General features: G+C 43.5%; 1 protein-coding gene across 1 annotated transcript in view; it reads right to left on the bottom strand.

Moving 5' to 3' along the window:
- The window catches only part of LOC139366377 (GPI ethanolamine phosphate transferase 2-like), a 131,669-nt gene that overhangs the window by 40,837 nt on the left and 70,030 nt on the right, over positions 1-20,802 (bottom strand). Inside the window, exons 7-8 of the mRNA XM_071103802.1 lie at positions 9,018-9,235; positions 6,082-6,357 (exon numbers count right to left, since the gene is read on the bottom strand). Coding sequence (XP_070959903.1) covers positions 6,082-6,357; positions 9,018-9,235 — 494 coding nt within the window. The remainder of the gene's footprint in view (positions 1-6,081; positions 6,358-9,017; positions 9,236-20,802) is intronic.

Below are 20,802 nucleotides of genomic sequence, written 5' to 3'. Positions count from 1 at the left end.
CAACTTTGTCCTTGACCTATTTGGACAGCTCCTTGGTCTTCATGGTGCCGCTTGCTTGGTGGTGCCCCTTGCTTAGCGGTGTTGCAGACTCTGGCGCCTTTCAGAACAGGTGTATACATATATATATATATATATATATATATATATATATATATATATATATATATATATACACTGAGATCATGTGACACTTAAATAAAGTCCACCTGCTGCAATCTAACTAATTACGTGACTTCTGAAGGTAAATGGTTGCACCAGATCTTATTTCGGGGCTTCATAGCAAAGTGGGTGAATACATATGCACGCACCACTTTTCCGTTTTTAATTTTTTTGAAATAAGTTTTTTTCCTAATTTCTCTTCACCAATTTGGACTATTTTGTGTCCATTACATGAAATCCAAATAAAAATCCATTTAAATTATAGGTTGAATTGCAACAAAATAGGAAAAACGCAAGGGAGATGAATACTTTTGCAAGGCACTGTAGTTAGCCTAACAACTTACTAGTTAGACATTTTACGACTTCGGGTGTGCTCTTAAATTCAATATGGAGTGCCAAAGTGCGCTCGCAAATTCAGAGCGTTGTCAGATTGTCCGTTTGTAAATTTACAGCCTTTCACTCTCCAAGTGCACACTGGACGCTCAGGCCGAGGGGTAGGGTTGATTTGAGCGTTCTGACCTTACAACGGCAATCAACCACCCAAGCTAACTATGGCTAGCTTGCTAGCTACTTCCAGACACAAATGAGGCCACTCTGACCATTTTACTCGCCCTAGCAGAGCATGACTGCAACTGTGCTGCTGGCAACCATTTAAGTAAGTTTTTTTAGCCTTCGTTTACTGACACCTGCAATACTCAACCGGTGTTGAGCATTCGTAAATTCATTATTCTACGCTCTGGTACACTCAGACCAGAGTGCTCTGAAATCGGAGTAGGTAGCCAGAGAAAATTTACGAAAGCACCCGAATGTCCATTGAGAACGCACAACGACGATACTATACCATTTAGCTAAGCTAAGAATGACGGGAATAAGCAAGTCAATAAACGTTGGATAGATAGATAGCCTAAAGTTAATATACTGGCAAGTTTTATGTATAAGTAGCCAACTAACGTTAGGTAGCTAGCTAACATACCGGTACATACTGCTGTGTGATATGCTATGTGGTTCATAAGGACAGAATAGCTAACAAATTGTCAGCCAACATAACGTGTAAGGTAACGTATTTGAAAAGTCATTACATTGATAAATATTCTGAACATTGTCATAATTAGTTAAAACAATGAATTTGTATCCGCTCTCGTACTTCGGCTGGATATTTTCCGAAATTTTCTGAAAAAGATGTGAAGCCACGCCCATTTCCTGAATAAGTGCATTATGGGCCCTAAAGCACGTAAAACTTCATATCTTGGCGAATTTAGTACAACATCCGGGAACTTTTGGCATACTATGCCCATACTATGACCTATAAGCATTCTATATACTCAATTCACATCACAAATAGTATGTTTGTTTTTTTTAATCTGTTATTTTACCAGGTAAATTGACTGAGAACACGTTCTCATTTACAGCAACGACCGGGGGAATAGTTACAGGGGAGAGGAGCGGGGTGAATGAGCCAATCGTAAACTGGGGATTATTAGGTGACCGTGATGGTTTGAGGGCCAGATTGGGAATTTAGCCAGGACACCGGGGTTAACACCTCTACTCTTACGATAAGTGCCATATGACCTATAATGGCCCCAGAGAGTCAGGAGATCCATTTAACGCCCCATCGGAAAGACGGCACCCTACACAGGGCTGGGGAATTGGGATATTATTTTTTATTTTATTTTTTTTAGACCAGAGGAAAGAGTGCCTCCTACTGGCCCTCCAGCAGCATCTGGTCTCCCATCCAGGGACTGACCAGGACCAACCCTGCTTAGCTTCAGAAGCAAGCCAGCAGTGGTATGCAGGGTGGTATGCTGCTGGCATTAGTGCGGTTAGTATGAGTATTCGAACACTGCTATTGTCATGTTAGTACATAACTCCAGAATGTGATTGTCTCTTGGACAGAGTGAGCATCATTGGACAGAGTGAGCATCATTGGACACATCATCCAGCTAAAGGAGAGCCGACCACACAAGATGTCCACGTAGCAAAATATTTCAAACGTTAAAAAAATGTTTCTGACATCTGGTTAGGCAACCCTAACCCCAAATAACATAAACAAGACTCACACTCTATGGAGAGAAGACCATAACTGCAGTGATCAATGCATGTCAGACTGTATGGAGAAACTAACTTAAGTGATCAATGGCTTGTCAGACTCCCTATGTTTCACTGCACAACACGACCTCAACAAACAAGACGATATCTTCCTTCCAGCTCTTTATTTAGGTGCATGGGAAGGGCAATATTTTTTTCTCTGGAACAGACTCACTTATTAGCCTTTTCTCTCTCGACGTTCTTTTCACCTGTCAGCACTTTCTGTTAGTTCCCAGAAGGGGGAGAAGTGGCCACTTCTTCAGACATACTGTAATTGAGAAAGCTTGGTGACACGGGTGTTTCTAATCTCATTAGATGGAGAAAAATACTGGTTTGTCTTTAAAAACTTGTCTGCCTTTATCTAGCAAGGGTAAATGAATGTTCATTATTCACTTCTCTTTTTGTTGCATGCTTGAGGTGCAATTTTGAATTTTTTTATTTTATTTATTTATTTCACCTTTTTTACCAGGTAGGCTAGTTGAGAACAAGTTCTCATTTACAACTGCGACCTGGCCAAGATAAAGCATAGCAGTGTGAACAGACAGCAACACAGAGTTACACATGGAGTAAACAAGTCAATAACACAGTAGAATCTATATAAATTGTGTGCAAAAGGCATGAGGAGGTAGGCGAATAAGTACAATTTAGCAGATTAACACTGGAGTGATAATTGATCAGATGGTCATGTGCAGGCAGAGATACTGGTGTGCAAAAGAGCAGAAAAGTAAATAAATAAAAACAGTATGGGGATGAGGTAGGTAAATTGGGTGGGCTATGATCAGTGAGATACACCTGCTGGAGCGCGTGCTACGGGTGGGTGTTGCCATCGTGACCAGTGAACTGAGATAAGGTGGAGCTTTTCCTAGCACGGACTTGTAGATGACCTGGAGCCAGTGGGTCTGGCAACGAATATGTAGCGAGGGCCAGCCGACTAGAGCATACAGGCCGCAGTGGTGGGTGGTATAAGGTGCTCTAGTAACAAAGCGGATGGCACTTTGATAAACTGCATCCAGTTTGCTGAGTAGAGTATTGGAAGCCATTTTGTAGAGGACATCGCCAAAGTCGAGAATCGGTAGGATAGTCAGTTTTACTAGGGTAAGTTTGGTGGCGTGAATGAAGGAGGCTTTGTTGCGAAATAGTAAGCCGATTCTAGATTTGATTTTGGATTGGAGATGTTTGATATGAGTCTGGAAGGAGAGTTTACAGTCTAGCCAGACACCTAGGTACTTATAGATGTCCACATATTCTAGGTCGGAACCATCCAGGGTGGTGATGCTAGTCAGGCGTGCGGGTGCAGGCAGCGAACGGTTGAAAAGCATGCATTTGGTTTTACTAGCGTTTAAGAGCAGTTGGAGGCCACGGAAGGAGTGTTGTATGGCATTGAAGCTCGTTTGGAGGTTAGATAGCACAGTGTCCAAGGAAGGGCCAGAAGTATACAGAATGGTGTCGTCTGCGTAGAGGTGGATCAGGGAATCGCCCGCAGCAAGAGCAACATCATTGATATATACAGAGAAAAGAGTCGGCCTGAATTGAACCCTGTGGCACCCCCATAGAGACTGCCAGAGGACCAGACAACATGCCCTCCGATTTGACACACTGAACTCTGTCTGCAAAGTAGCTGGAGAAACAGGCAAGGCAGTCATTAGAAAAACCGAGGCTACTGAGTCTGCCGATAAGAATATGGTGATTGACAGTGAGTCGAAAGCCTTGGCCAGGTCGATGAAGACGGCTGCACAGTACTGTCTTTTATCGATGGCGGATATGATATCGTTTAGTACCTTTCGCGTGGCTGAGGTGCACCCGTGACTGGCTCGGAAACCAGATTGCACAGCGGAGAAGGTACGGTGGGATTCGAGATGGTTGTTGGCCGAGGTTAGAGTAGCCAGGAGGAAGGCATGGCCAGCCGTTGAGAAATGCTTGTTGAAGTTTTCAATTATCATGGATTTATCGCTGTTGACCGTGTTACCTAGCCTCAGTGCAGTGGGCAGCTGGGAGGAGGTGCTCTTGTTCTCCATGGACTTTACAGTGTCCCAGAACTTTTTGGAGTTAGAGCTACAGGATGCAAATTTGGCCTTTGCTTTCATGACTGACTGCGTGTATTGGTTCCTGACTTCCCTGAACAGTTGCAAATCGCGGGGACTATTCGATGCTATTGCAGTCCGCCACAGAATGTTTTTTGTGCTGGTCGAGGGCAGTCAGGTCTGGAGTGAACCAGGGGCTATATCTGTTCTTAGTTCTGCATTTTTTGAACGGAGCATGCTTATCGAAGATGGTGAGGAAGTTACTTTTAAAGAATGACCAGGCATCCTCAACTGACTGGATGAGGTCAATATCCTTCCAGGATACCCGGGCCAGGTTGATTAGAAAGGCCTGCTCGCAGAAATGTTTTAGGGAGCGTTTGACAGTGATTAGGGGTGGTCGTTTGACTGTGGACCCGTAGCGGATACAGGCAATGAGGCAGTGATCGCTGAGATCCTGATTGAAGACAGGAGGTGTATTTGGAGGGCCAGTTGGTCAGGATAACGTCTATGAGGGTGCCCTTGCTTACAGATTTAGGGTTGTACCTGGTGGGTTCCTTGATGATTTGTGTGAGATTGAGGGCATCTAGCTTAGATTGTAGGACCGCCGGGGTGTTGAGCATATCCCAGTTTAGGTCACCTAACAGAACAAACTCTGAAGCTAGATGGGGGGTGATCAATTCACAAATGGTGTCCAGGGCACAGCTGGGAGCTGAGGGGGGTCGGTAGCAGGCGGCAACAGTGAGAGACTTATTTCTGGAGAGATTCATTTTTAAAATTAGAAGTTCGAACTGTTTGGGAATGGACCTGGAAAATATGACATTATTTTGCAGGCTCTCTCTGCAGTAGACTGCAACTCCTCCCCCTTTGGCAGTTCTATCTTGACGGGAAATGTTATAGTTGGGTATGGAAATCTCAGAATTTTTGGTGGCCTTCCTAAGCCAGGATTCAGACACAGCAAGGATATTAGGGTTGGCAGAGTGTGCTAAAGCAGTGAGTAAAACAAACTCATGGAGGAGGCTTCTGATGTTGACATGCATGAAACCAAGGATTTTTCGATCACAGAAGTCAACAAACGAGGGTGCCTGGGGACATGCAGGGCCTGGGTTTACCTCCACATCACCCACGGAACAGAGGAGGAGTAGAATGAGGGTACGGCTAAAGGCTATCAAAACTGGTCGCCTAGAGCGTTGGGGACAAAGAATAAAAGGAGCAGATTTCTGGGCGTGGTAGAATATATTCAGGGCATAATGCGCAGATCGGGGTATGGTGGGGTGCAGGTACAGCGGAGGTAAGCCCAGGCACTAGGTGATGATATGAGAGGTTGTATAAATAAACTGTTCGGGCACTGATTTCGCAAGAAAGACTTGTAGGGACAGAAATAAGTAATTATAAAGAAAGGCCCGTGTAATTTAGAATACTTTTTGTCTCAATGGGTGCGCCTTTTTTTTTATCAACATGCTCGTTTTGCACTATGACGCTAATGCAATTATTTCATCTGTCTGCGCAATGATGCCGACGGCAGGGAATAGGCTACTGTGGTTGGGGATGGTCAGAGAAGACAATGCACCTTTTCAGACCTCAAAAGTGGTCTAATTTAAATGTAAGAGAAATGTCAGTGAAAGACAGTGTTACGATATGCTGTTATTAAATGGTTAAGAGGTGCTTGTTTTAATTACTTCAAAAGAACCCAAAACGTAACTACTACCATTAATTGCTAGGTTGTTTTTAATACACACAAGGAAAACAGCAGAGCGTAAAGTATGACCAGTCTTTAGAAGACAAAAAGCTACTAATGTCTCAGTGTCGATGTACTCACCTTCCCAGGGGGCTTTCCTCCCCTCCTGGCTGCCATGGATACCAGGATGCAGAGCAGGGCTGAGGAGAGGGCCACTGCCCCGAACACCAGTCCCCAGGAGAGGCTGCAGAAGTAACAGGAGCTCTCGGCCGAGGTGCACACCAGCACGTGCACGGAGGAGAGGAGCAAGCACAGCAGGTAGAAGGGCAGCGAGAGCAGAGCAGAGGACACAGGGAGATCCACCTCTGAGGCACTGCTCAGTGCCTCGGGCATGGCCAGCAGCAGGAGGAGAAGGAGCTGGAAAGAGAAAGGGGAATGCACACACACTCAGAAAATCCTGGAATTAAATAAAAACAGACTCAATGGTGTATTTACATATGCATGCAGATACAGCACTAACACCAGACAGACCAAGCTCATCTCTATTGTTGCAACTGTTGTATGAGTCAAACAGTAAAGGAAACAGCAGATGGAAAGAGATGGATGGATAGATGGGCAAGCTATGAGGTAACACTTGAGTCAAGGGTCCGCAAGTAGAGTGTGAGGGTACAGAGAACAGACATTTGTCAATCCGTGGTTGATGTGGCTTGGATTGAGTCAAAGCTAAAGCATAATTTGTGTGCTTCTCGATATTTGCATTTGGATTGACTAAAGTCTTTCAACTGGAACCTTTGAATGTGCCATCTTGGAAGCAAATATGCAAGCTCTTTCTTTTCAAATTAAACACCAGAGACACGTGTTCCATGTCCTTTGCTACGCAGTTCCCTTTTTCGTCCCATCTCTACGGACTAAATCTATCAGGGACGGTGCACTAGAAAGATGACTAGTTGCTTTGTCCTTGAGTACTGACTGTAACAAAATGCTGACAAGTCCAACTTTTTCTTTTGAAAACAGCCTCTTTTCTCTCTCTTTGCATCTTTCACTTCTTTCTTCCAGATGGGAGGCAGTCACCTCTGAGGGACACTTCTTAGTTTCAATTCAGAGTTAGGGATATTTTTTATCAACTTTCCCCACTGCTCCCAATAATGCTCACTGGGGAGTCTATACAGAGCGTTCTATGTCATGCTAGAATTAGCATTTTTATCTCTGATAAGAAATAAGTAACTTGAAGGAAAACAGTCTAAAAGCGTGAACATGACAGCAAAGCCAGTGAATTCAAATGGAAAACAGTACAAACTGGAATTATGACTTGTGAGTACAGTATTTACCATTTCTAAGCAAATTCTAAAAGTGGATGCAAACGTATATATTTTTTTAATCGACAGTTAAATATCCCAATATTATTTTGGATGATATTTTATTGATACTTTGACGCAACCTATTGTTTTGTAAAAGCCAACGCTACGTGACTGTACCTACGCCAAAACTATTTTTCAACCTATAGCTTGTTCTCCATCTTCTTTTTAAATAGTGGGCCAACATGTTTTCAGGAATTTTATCTCCCTGACTGATCAAAACTCGCTTTCTCATGGCTCTCTTGTCTCTCTGCAGCAGATATATGGTGAGCAATATGTTTGGAACATCAAATCGCAATACATTTAGAATCGTGAGAATTGCAATAAGTTATCGTATTGACAGTATGGTGATAATATCATGAGGTCCCTGGCAGTTCCCAGCCCTATTCTAAACCCATGAGGTTATAACATACAGTATATTTTATAAAAACAGCTCTACCAATGATCCAAAACAGTCCTACGTTAAGTCAAACCCTTACACAAGGAATGCAAGGGAGCAGTTGCCAACACGTTCTGTGATTGTTACAATTATTGTTTTCAGCTTCTACCGCAAAATTACCTTTTTGCATATTAAAGCCTCTTCTCCAAGATTAAATGATCAAAACAAATTGAAATGCACATTAGTTGTGACTGCAACAGTCAGTGCGGCAGATTTAGCTTTGTTAATTTGTTTTGAAGGGAACGTGTGGGGATTGCCCCATTCAATATCGTTCACGTGGCGTTGTACAAGCCAAGGAATGTTGTAAAGTTGTACAGTTACCGCGAGCCCCTTCGGCCCCAGAAAAAGTTTACTTGGAGAAATGCTTGCTCAACAAAGAGCAGTAGAGATCTGTTCCAACTGTCGAATTCTTCTCACACTAGCTCAAGGTCATTTAAATAATTGAAGGCTATATCAACACTATGTAAACCATGGGCTTTAATAAAGTGAAGCGTAATATCAACATTACATTTGTTTCATTAATATTGATTGTGTTCTATGAATATGCCTAGTCTAGATTTTGGGTCTCTTCAGGAGCAAAATTGGCATCTTAAAATGCTAATATATTTGGATGTGGGATCTTTATGGATGTAGGTACCTCATCCCAACAGTTTAGAATGCTAAGTGCTTATTTAGGCCAATGCCATACAACATAGAAACCATCAGCAATATAACACCATGGTCACACACCATACCATGCACTGGCATGCATATATACTGTACTTAACAGTTTGGGTATGTAGAAAAGTGTCCCTAATCATGATGCGTTTCTCAGGAATGCTGAAATGTCTGTGTTGCTCTCAACAACCCCCATTCTGTCACACCTCTGGGAAGCTGTTGTGATGACATCCTTTAGGTCTGATATCTGATTGGAAGCTCCCAGACATTTCTTGATAGTATTTTCCTGTAACTCAACAGTCCTGCTTGCACAGTGCTAAATTGTCCATATACACATATGGAGTCAGATAATATATGAATAGACTTTGTTAATATAGAAATTGCATAGTGTTATTACGGGTCACATGTGAGGTATATATACACAAGATATTATTCACTACAGCCTCACCACCACCACCCTCATCAGGAAAGTTCCTGCCCCCTGATCCTTGGCCCACTCCCAGCTCCGGGGTGTTGTTTCCCCTGGGTACAGATCTAGGATCAGTTTCCCTTCAAGCCTAACCTTAGCAATTTGTGAGGAAAATTACAAACTGACAAGCATCTAGGGGCAACACCCCAATACCCACCTGGAAGACAAGGACCATGCCCACCACCATGGAATATATGTCATATTTGCCCAGCTGCTTGCTGAGGGCTTCGCTCATGGCCCTGAGGGCCTCCAGGTACTGCTTGAACACTTTCTTCCCCATGTTGGTCAGCACCTCTGATGTGTTGCCCTCCACCACCAGCTTCACCCAGTTACCATGGGACTTCTCTGCCACACGGAACTGCTCATAGCCCTCCTCTGTGGGAGAGATATGAGAGGAGGGAGAGAGAGATGAGAGGAGGGCGAGGAATGGAAGGTGTAATGACAAAATGTGGGTTTGTGATATAATATGCATATTAATAAATCAATCAATTACACATCATGAACAATAAACAAACTACTACTGCAAGTCGCACACGTAGACAAAACATAACTAAATGTATCACCTTTAAAGACTATTGTATATATTTAAAATTACACAATGACATGCTAATAGTTAATCTTGTGGTAGAAAAAAAACACAGGTAATCATTTACACATTTACGCTCAAATAATTTGCGATGGAGACTTGGAGTAACGCATAATCAATCAACTGTACTTAAATGAAGTGGGCCAACAGTACATTCACTCCATATCATTTGTATGCAGGTGTATAGCTCCATTAGCATTGAGGTTGCCAACTCGGATCCAACTCATAATGGTCAGGATTAGGGTTGCACATTATGGGGAATATTCAGGAGGTTGAAACTTTCCGTGGGAATTAACAGGAATATATGGGAAAATATGCAAATTAATATTCATGTTTTTTGCATTGGATATATTTACCATATCATATTGAAACAGAAACATAAACCTTTTACCTCATCATAATTGCAAATGATGAAATCCTTCCAATAGAAATACAAAACAACAATTTCCAACATACATCTGTAAAATGAGAGTCTAAAAACTAAAGCTTTAGTTGTCTTCCTTTCAGGCTCCCATGTCTTCTCCCTGGACCTCCTCAATGTCCACCACTTGAACAGCAGACTCTGAGGCCTCATCTTCACTGTCACTTTCCAACCTTGTTGAGGATGGCTTGTTATCAGGCTCAAAAAACATCAAACAAGCCCACATGGCCACCAATTTTTCAACTCTTGTATTGGTCAGCCTGTTGCGTGGCTTGGTGTGCGTGTTCCCAAACAAGGACCAGTTGCGCTCTGAGGCGGCTGATGTTGGTGGGATTTGGAGGATGATGGAGGCAACAGGGGAAAGAGCCTCAGATCCACCAAGTCCCTTCCACCAGGTGGCTGATGAGATATCTTGGCATAACTGCAATATTGCATCTCCATCCCAAAGCCCTTGCTTGGAAGTGTACTTCGCCAGACTGCCAAGAACCTTGCCCTCATCCAGGCCAAGGTGGCGAGACACAGTAGTGATGACACCATAGGCCTTGTTGATCTCTGCACCAGACAGGATGCTCTTTCCAGCAAAGTTGGGGTTCAACATGTACGCTGCGGCGTGAATGGGCTTCAGGCAGAAGTCTTCACGATTTTTGATGCATTTCAGAACTACAGTTTCCTCTGCTTGGAGCAACAGCGAAGTGGGCAGGGCAGTACGGATTTCTTATCTTACATCTGCAAGCAGAGTCTGAACATCAGACAGGATGGCATTGTCTCCCTCAATCCGTGCAATGGCTCCTGCTATATGTTTCAGGAGTTTCAAGATGCTTACCAATCTCTCCAAAATAAATCATCCCCTTGATGGGGCTGTCCATATCGGCAGACTGTGATATGGCCACTTCTTGGAGAGACTGCTTCCCCTCCAGGAGACTGTTAAACATGATGACAACTCCACCCCAATGGGTGTTGCTGGGCAGTTTCAATGTGGTGCTCTTATTCTTCTCACTTTGCTTGGTGAGGTAGATTGCTGCTATAACTTGATGACCCTTCACATACCTAACCATTTCCTTGGCTCTCTTGAGGAGTGTATCCATTGTTCTCAGTGCCATGATGTCCTTGAGGAACAGATTCAATGCATGAGCAGCACAGCCAGTAGGTGTGATGTGAGGGTAGGACTCCTCCAATTTAAACCAAGCAGCCTTCATGTTCGCAGCATTGCAAATACCTTCTATGGTCCAAGGTCATTGATGTTTGCCTACAGCTCATCTGCAATGGAGAGACCAGTGTGTCTGTTGTCCCTTGTGTCTGTGCTCTTGTAGAATACTGGTTGAGGGGTGGAGACGATGTAGTTAATTATTCCTTGCCCACGAACAGTCGACCACCCATCAGAGATGATTGCAATGCAGTCTGCTTTCTATTTGATTTGCTTGACCTTCACTTGAACTCAGCTGAACTCTGAATTCAGCAAATTAGTAGATAAAGCATGTCTGGTTGGAGGGGTGTATGCTGGGTGAAGAACATTCAGAAATCTCTTCCAATACACATTGCCTGTTAGCTTCAGAGGTGAACCAGTTGCACACACAGCTCAAGCAAGACATTCATCAGTATTTCTCTGACTATGTTCCTTCATTCAGTCAAAAAAAACTTCTGATTCCAGGAGGACCATGAGCTGTTCCTATCGATAAGGTATCTGATTCATCATTTTCACCTCTAAAAGAAGTAGAGAGGTTGATTGTTGTGAGTGCTGAGCGAACTTCATGCACTTGGCCAGATGATTCTGCATCTTTGTTGCATTCTTCACATATCATTTGGCACAGTATTTGCAAATGTACACAGCCTTTCCTTCTACATTAGCTGCAGTGAAATGTCTCCACACATCAGATAGTGCCCGTGGCATTTTCCTGTAAAGATTAGATAAAATTAGTTTAAAAAAAAAAAAAAATACAATTTTATGTACAGATAAATAGTTAAGCAGTTAGATTAAACAACTCCTTTGCAAGATACATGTTTTAAAATTAAACATGTATGGAATTAACACTCCTCAGTTAGCAGGCTCAAGCAAGCTAAAACCCACATGGTAGTGTTATATAAATATTCATACACATAGCTCATATAAACAAAGACATTCCGTCGTAAGAACACATACACCCAGCCATAAGACTGACCCCCTCTTCCTTATATAAACACACATCTCATCTCCCTCTAACTGGCCGGTCCCAAGAGCAAAGAACTTTTGCTGTGCACCAATGGGGCCCGCTCTGGCTAGAGCAAGGCCCGCCTCCAACCCTCCGACCAGTCAAGAAGACCGAAACGACAAGACTCCACCTACTTTATTCTATGTATAAAAATGTATGTAACCATTGTATAGGTCTCTTTTTCACCTGGCTCCTTGCCGAGTTATGTGAACTAGGTCCGTGCACGTAAAACTGCGGGACAAGATATCTCTGACTCATTAAAACTGTCTTTTGTTACAACTGAAATCCACTCTGTCCAGCGTCCGTGATTTGGTCTCAACTCTCCAGTATTTGAACACTAATAAATTGGTAGCAGAGTTTGGTTGTTCTTGAATTCGATCTATTATAAGTTAGTGTGAGAGGACGAGACTGATCACGGCTAAAAAATCAGACGGAGGAGTGACTTTGGGGCGGCAGGGTAGCCTAGTGGTTAGAGCGTTGGACTAGTAACCGGAAGGTTGCAAGTTCAAACCCCCGAGCTGACAAGGTACAAATCTGTCGTTCTGCCCCTGAACAGGCAGTTAACCCACTGTTCCCAGGCCGTCATTGAAAATAAGAATTTGTTCTTAACTGACTTGCCTGGTTAAATAAAGGTAAAATAAAAAAATAAAAAAAAATTCCCCAGCCATTCATCTTGCCTCAGGAAATCTGATCGGAGCGCTCTATATAAAGGTGAGCAGAGCCCGTTATATCGAAATCTGCATATTGTATTATAGCCTAAACCAAATTTTGATCAGAAAGTACTGGGCGTGAGTATGAATCGGTGCCCAAATTTTTTACATAAGAACCTAAGACATTGATTAAAGATATCTTGTTTTGTAAAAAAATATATATATATATTCTTATTAATGGGCCTATACTCAGTTATTTTAATAGGAATGTGTGAATTGTGATTGACCAATGTGTTAAATTCCTCCAGGGACCCTATTTGTTCTGAAATCTGCATAGAAAACTGTCCTAATTATATATGTATTGGGTTGTGTATAGAGGTGACGTTAAATAGTGGCTGTGTTTTAACACGTAAAGGACACAATTATGGATGTTGGAAATTCAATGAGAATTTCATACGAATGAATGAATGATAGATGAACCGAATCTGCAAGTAAAAATGTTCTGTACTATCGAATAAGGTCTTGTGGAGGTGTGGTTATAGATGAACCGAATCTGCAAGTAAAAATGTCCTATTTTTGATACGTTCTATACTATCGAATAAGGTCTTGTGGAGGTGTGGTTATAGATGAACCGAATCTGCAAGTAAAAATGTCCTATTTTTGATACGTTCTATACTATCGAATAAGGTCTTGTGGAGGTGTGGTTATAGATGAACCGAATCTGCAAGTAAAAATGTCCTATTTTTGATACGTTCTATACTATCGAATAAGGTCTTGTGGAGGTGTGGTTATAGTTGGTTATAGATGAACCGAATCTGCAAGTAAAAATGTCCTATTTTTGATACGTTCTATACTATCGAATAAGGTCTTGTGGAGGTGTGGTTATAGTTGAATTATGGATGAACCGGATCTGCAAGTAAAATCTCCTGTTGATACATATAACATCGAATAGGTCTTGTGGAGGTGTGGTTGGATTGAATGAATCTGCATGAAAAATGCCCTATTAAAAAAGCTGTGTATTATTTAATAGGTTTTGTAAGAGGTGTAGTCGAGTAGATACAGGATATGTAAGTTTGGCATTCCACAAGACAGAGATCGGGAATGAGGTGGCTATTGCACATCAAACAATAAACATAATATGAACCAGAGTTGACATTCCATGATTTGGAGATGGGGGAAATTAAATTGAAAGAAACGTTTGTCGCGGAGTAGGTTGGGATACGTAACTGGGCTATTATGCACACGTGCTGGTAGACAAAGCCACCTTAGTATCGAATGGCCGTGCAATTTTGATTGACAGCAGCCGGGCTGGAATACTGATTTTCGTTTTTTTTCATTCCTGTTGATATTGCCTAAAGTTTAAAATTATTCTGACAATTGCTATAGAATCGCTGGAATTTACTGATATAAGTTCATAAAGGAACTTACTGAATTGTTTCTAGAAAGTATTTAAATAATTCACTGAACAACTCTTAGTTGTCTAGAAATTCTATCTATATTTCCTAAAGAGCTAGAATTACTCTGAAAATTGTTATAGAACCGCATATATTCACTGATATATTGTTCCAAAAGGAAATCGCCGAATCATTTTTAGAAAATACCTAAACGAATCGCTGAACAAATTCAAATAAAATACGGGAGAAACAGACACGTGGCGGGCGTCACATACTGATAACCCCCTTGGTATGCGAGGGTGGGGGTAGAAGAGATAAGCCATTGCCAGTACAGCAGTATATCTAAGCATACAACGATAGAAATAAACACCACATAGTAAGGATTGAATATACCTAAATAACGCATTATACACATTATCAGACGAACTAGATAAAATGTCTGCAGCAACCACGCCCAAACTAAAATTCAATGAATATTTAGATCAGAGTATGATTGATAGAGCGGGAGGTAAAGAACAGTATGGGAAAGTGGAGAAAGTGTGGAAAGGATTACGGATAAGATGGACACAAGCAGGTTATTTTAGCGGAGGACCACCTACAGGGGGGAAACTCCAAGATATGCAGACAGAATTAGAGGACGCAGTAGAACATGCAAAAGCGAGTGAGGCGGAGAGAAACAAGATACACAGGTTCAAAAAAGTAGGTACAAGAGAGAGAGAGAGAGCGGAGGGGGAGCTCAAGATAGGTACATGGGCCATACAGGAGAGTAGGAGGGTGCTACCCAAAAACACACCAGACATGATGTGCGTGGCTATTGTGGCGTCGGGGGATGTTAAAGCTCCGCCTGAGAACTTGCCCACGGCTCCCCCTGTGGCCGTTTCTCCCTCACTATATCCACAATCGACAATGGAGGCAGTTCAGCCCCAGCCATACTCAAAGGGACAAAATCACCGGAGCCCGTCACACAACCCATTCCTGCCCAGGGCACCTCCCACAATACAGGCTCCAGTTCTGAGAATAGACCAAGGGGAGTTAAAAGGGGAAATTACCCTGGGGATAACGGCTGGCCATATGGTATGTGAACAGTTCGAAACTGGGATTCCAGGAGCAGGAGACCTCCCCCAGGAACGGAGGCCGCAATGCTCCTCTGTGAACTCTCTCACCTCTGAAACCAGAGGACACCTACAAACAAGATTAGATTCAAACCACTTCTATCAGACGGATAGGGAGGACTGTCATCAGAACATGGATATCGAAAACGAAGAAGAAATTGACATGGTGCTCACCCCAGCTCCGATGGGAGCTCCAAACGTGACTAAGATGCAGGAGCTGCTGAAATCATCAATAGCTCGAGCTAAGGAACTCAGGGAGCTAATAGCTAACCAAGATAACAACAGAGAGGGAGCCTACCGTGTGGAAGACATAATGAGAGGAACAGTAACCAAAGTTACCGAATCAATGGGGTCCGAAACACTCCGTCGATCCTCCAGAATTGCTGATAGAAGAGAGCGAGAGCAGGAGATGGCAGGACAGTACCCCCTGCGACCGACACCAGGTGATGCACACACTGTGGAGTACCAGCCCTGGAAAATGACTGATTTAACAACACTGATGGGACAGATGCCTAGCCTACATGGAGGAGCTTCAGCGTGGCTACTTCAACTGCAGACACTTACGTCAGGCCTGCAACTCTGCCTAGGAGACATGAAAGCACTTCTAGCAAGAGCCACCGACCACGGAACCATGGAGGCCCTCATGACAGCAGCTGACCTTGGATGGCGGGCCCCAACACTGCCCATAGACCACTTCCGTACCAGATTATGGGAAGTTCTACGGAGAGCATACCCTACAGAAAGAAACCATGCCACCTTATCCTCCTTCACAATCAACCCAGGTGAGCAACCTGCAGCATACCTGGACAGGGCTAAGACCACATGGAGATCGGTCCACGAAGAACCATTCGATCACACTGATACCACACTCAGCATGTGGAAGGAAATGGTGGTCAACGGGTGTCCTGGAGATGTTAAAACCAAACTCAGAGGAATGGTAGGGTTGATTGCACTTCCTCTGACCCAATTCAATACGCATGTGCACCACCATGTGACCCAGCACAACAAGGAAAGAGGGGGTGCTGAGAGCCAGGTGCAGTCCCTCCAGGTACAACTCGTGAAACTCCAATTGAAGGAAGCACAACAAGGAGAAAAACCTAAGAAACAGATGGTGGCGGAAGAAACGAAGGAGCCGGGAACCAAAACAGACATCTCCCAAATAGTGGCCCAGACTGTCGCTCAGATGATCCAACAGCAGGCAGCCTCACTCACGGCCACTAGGGGGGCCCAACCACCCCAATACCCTCCCCCACAGCAGTATATCCTGCAACAACAACACCCAGTATGGGCTCGACGGGGTCCCTACACTGGACAACACAGAGGGGGAAACTACCAGTGTTTTAACTGCGGAATTACCGGTCATTTTGCCAGAGATTGCATGAAACCACTCTCCCCGCAGCAACAGCAATGGAGAGCAAGAGGAAGTGGGGGAAACCCACCTCTGCAACATCAGCAACCAGGACCCACACCCATGCATCAGCAACAGCCAGCATACAACCACCCAGAATCTAGCCACATGCAGCAGGAGCAGCAAGATTACAACCAACCCTCCCACTTCAACACCTGATCACCCAGTAAGAATGATGAGGATGCCACTCCTGCCGATGACCACACTGTCTGAAGCCCAAGAAGTGTACTGGCTAAAATGCCTACCCACAGGGCCTGCCACCCCTCACATCCAGTTTAAGTTCAACCAACTGAAAGCTCAAATCTACACTCTGCACCCATATAAGACTCCCCAAGCTGAGATCCATTGCACACTCAATGCAACAGAAACTGATGACTGCCTCTACACTGCAGACTGGGACGAAGACATGATGCACCTGACCCCACCTATCAGGTGTTGTACCATTGGGTGTGGCCCAGAGGGGGTGGCAGCACCGGTCATCCTACGATCAAGGAACCTCCATGCACCCCTGGCCTGGACGGCTGAAGCATCAACAGCCATAGCACTCCTGAAAACAGATCTATCAGCGGCAGCAGCTCTGACTGCACCTGACTACAAGAACAAGTTCCATTTGGATGTTTCTGGAAGGGAAGGATTCACCTCATCCGTCCTATTCCAGAAACAAGAGGGGGAGAGAAGGGTCTTGATGTACTACTCTTCAAACTTGACCACATTGAGGTAGGACAGTCAACATGCTCCAGATACGTTGCTGCAGTAGCAAAAGCTATTGAAAAAACAGCTCACCTCGTGATGTCACCCTTCAATCAGCCATCATCCCTCAACCAGCATCGGCCAAATTAGCTGAAATCATCGGATTGACGCAGGTCCTCATCAGAGGAAAAGGAAAGACTGAATATTTATACAGACTCAGCCCATGCCCATGAAGCAGGCCACACTGATGGACCCAGAACTTTTATGAGAAACACATGGCCCCACACACGAAGGCAAACTAAAGACCCTCCAAAAAGGCCTCGCACATCTGGTGGCACCCTCACATAAAAAATATGACTGACTTATTTTATGACGATGATTTATTTTGTGACGAATGCAATGGTTGTGACAGACACAACCCAAAGACACCATATCAAACACCAATGGGCTCATACGTAATACCTAATGCATGTTTTCAGGATATTAGTATAGACTACACCGACATGGGCCCCGAAAATGTATCTAAAGGCAAACTCTATCTCCTAGTCATAGTAGATAGGTTCTCCAAATGGGTAGAGGCAATAATAACAAAAGGGGAGGATGCTAGGTCAGTCTTTAAGTGGCTACAAACCAAACTAATACCCAGGTATGGCATCCCAAGACAAATCAAATTTGACAAATGGCTCACATTTAACAAACACCTGAGACAGGTGGAAGAAAGATTTGGCATAACCCACAGATTTGGATCTAAGTACAGGCCCCAATCCCAAAATCTGGTGGAACATCAAACCAAAAGCAAAAGCTAAGATAGCTAAAGTATGTGCCTCATGGGATAATGACTGGTAGAGTCATGCATGGTCCACCAAGGGAGGGAGGTCATATGCCCGCCCTTGATGTACAACAAATTGTAATGTCTAATTATGTGAAAAAACTGACGGTTCTCGCTGCAGCACTCTCTACCCAGGTTCACAAGGTCCAGGAGGGGGAGCTGCCGGGGGACACGCCACTACTGAAGGTAAAGGTTGGTGATGGGGTGAGGGTTACAGTCCACAAGAGAAAGTGGCTGGAACCCAGGTGGACTGGACCGTACGAAGTGAAGGAGGTTACTTCACACTCAGTCCAGGTCAAAGGTAAATCAGGCACACCTTGGCACCGCCTTACACATTGCACCCCAGCCCCAATTCCTTCTAGAACACTGACTGAAGTCAGAGCTGATTTGAGCGGCCTAAATTCGATTCCAAATGAAGACACTCCTTCCTCAGGTGATGCGGCATCAAACTCCGCCTCCCCTGAGAAGGGAACCTCGCCCAGTTAGAGGGAAATTTCTCCCTCTCTGGGTGAGGCTGGGGATATCTGGTCCCTTATTTGTGATATTCATACTGATATTTGGAGTAACCCTAGGACTTTCACATGGTTAATTGAACAACTATTTCACCCTGCCACATCACATACACCAACCCCTACACATGTCCCTAACTCCTTTCCTGATATCACTCCCTCCAATCACTCCCGTCCCAAACGTAGCACTACACCTACAGACCCACCATGCAAACCAGACAAGGTTAGGAGCACCACCTTATGTATACCCACGATTGCAACCGCCACCTTTCTGCTATAGTTTTCACGTCTAATAGACGTGAAGAGGGGGATTTGTTATATAAATATTCATACACATAGCTCATATAAACAAAGACATTCCGTCGTAAGAACACATACACCCAGCCATAAGACTGACCCCCTCTTCCTTATATAAACACACATCTCATCTCCCTCTAACTGGCCGGTCCCAAGAGCAAAGAACTTTTGCTGTGCACCAATGGGGCCCGCTCTGGCTAGAGCAAGGCCCGCCTCCAACCCTCCGACCAGTCAAGAAGACCGAAACGACAAGACTCCACCTACTTTATTCTATGTATAAAAATGTATGTAACCATTGTATAGGTCTCTTTTTCACCTGGCTCCTTGCCGAGTTATGTGAACTAGGTCCGTGCACGTAAAACTGCGGGACAAGATATCTCTGACTCATTAAAACTGTCTTTTGTTACAACTGAAATCCACTCTGTCCAGCGTCCGTGATTTGGTCTCAACTCTCCAGTATTTGAACACTAATAGTAGCAAAAACTAACTAGCAGAAATTGTTAAGTTAAAAATGATTTAAACACACTTTGCCATAGGCTACTATTCACTAGTTAACAAAAAATAATGTATGTCATATAAAATATATTCACCCCACCCAGTATTGTAATTAAAAATTACCAGAAAGCATGTAGTCCTTGGCTCAGACAGCATAGTAGTGTGGGCTCAATAGCATCTCATTAGTGTGCAAGATCTTGAGAATCAGCTGTACATGTGATGGAAGAATGCACTGTGCATGCAGAGTGCAAGGTGGACAAACAAAAACCCACAAATTCTGACAAACTCCAAGCATTGATTATGCAAGAATGGGATACCATCAGTCAGGATGTGGCTCAGAAGTTAATTGACAGCATGCCAGGGCGGATTTCAGAGGTCTTGAAAAAGAAGGGTGAACACTGCAAATAGACTCTTTGCATCACCTTCATGTAATTGTAAATAAAAGCTTTTGACACTTATGAAATGCTTGTAATTATACTTCAATATTCCATAGTAACATCTGACAAAAATATCTAGACACTGAAGCAGCAAACTTTGTGGACATTAATATTTGTGTCATTCTCAAAACTTTTGGCCACGACTGTATATATCCTTGTGTTATTATTAGCGGCTTGGGTCTTTTAATATCAAAGAATACTTCACTTTCTCTGTTCATAGGAGTAACATTGTTTTTTGCATGATACAGTTGAAGTCGGAAGTTTAAATACACTTAGGTTGGAGTCAAACTATAGTTTTGGCAAGTTGGTTAGGACATCTACTTTGTGCATGACACAAGTCATATTTTCCAACAATTGTTCACAGACAGATTATTTCACTTATAATTCACTGTACCACAATTCCAGTGGGTCAGAAGTTTACATACCCTGAGTTGACTGTGCCTTTAAACAGCTTGGAAAATTCCAGAACATTATGACATGGCTTTAGAAGCTTCTGATAGGCTAATTGACATAATTTGAGTCAAATGGTGGTGTCCTGTGGATGTATTTCAAGGCCTACCTTCAAACTCAGTGCATGACATCATGGGAAAATAAAAATAAATCAGCCAAGACCTACATTTTTTTTTTGAAGACCTCCACAAGTCTGGTTCATCCTTGGGAGAAATTTCCAAACGCTTGAAGGCACCACATTCATCTGTACAAACAATAGTATGCAAGTATAAACACCATGGGACCACGCAGCCGTCATACCGCTCAGGAAGGAGATGCATTCTGTCTCCTACAGATGAACGTACTTTGGTGCGAAAAGTGCAAATCAATCCCAGAACAACAGCAAAGAACCTTGTGAAGATGCTGGAGGAAACCGGTACAAAAGTATCTATATCCACAGTAAAACGAGTCCTATATCGACATAACCTGAAAGGCCACT

This window comes from Oncorhynchus clarkii, chromosome 14 (genome assembly GCF_045791955.1).
Source record: "Oncorhynchus clarkii lewisi isolate Uvic-CL-2024 chromosome 14, UVic_Ocla_1.0, whole genome shotgun sequence".
Lineage (NCBI taxonomy): Eukaryota > Metazoa > Chordata > Actinopteri > Salmoniformes > Salmonidae > Oncorhynchus > Oncorhynchus clarkii.
The sequence above is the reverse complement of the archived record's forward strand: the minus strand, read 5'-3'. Positions and strand labels throughout refer to the sequence as shown.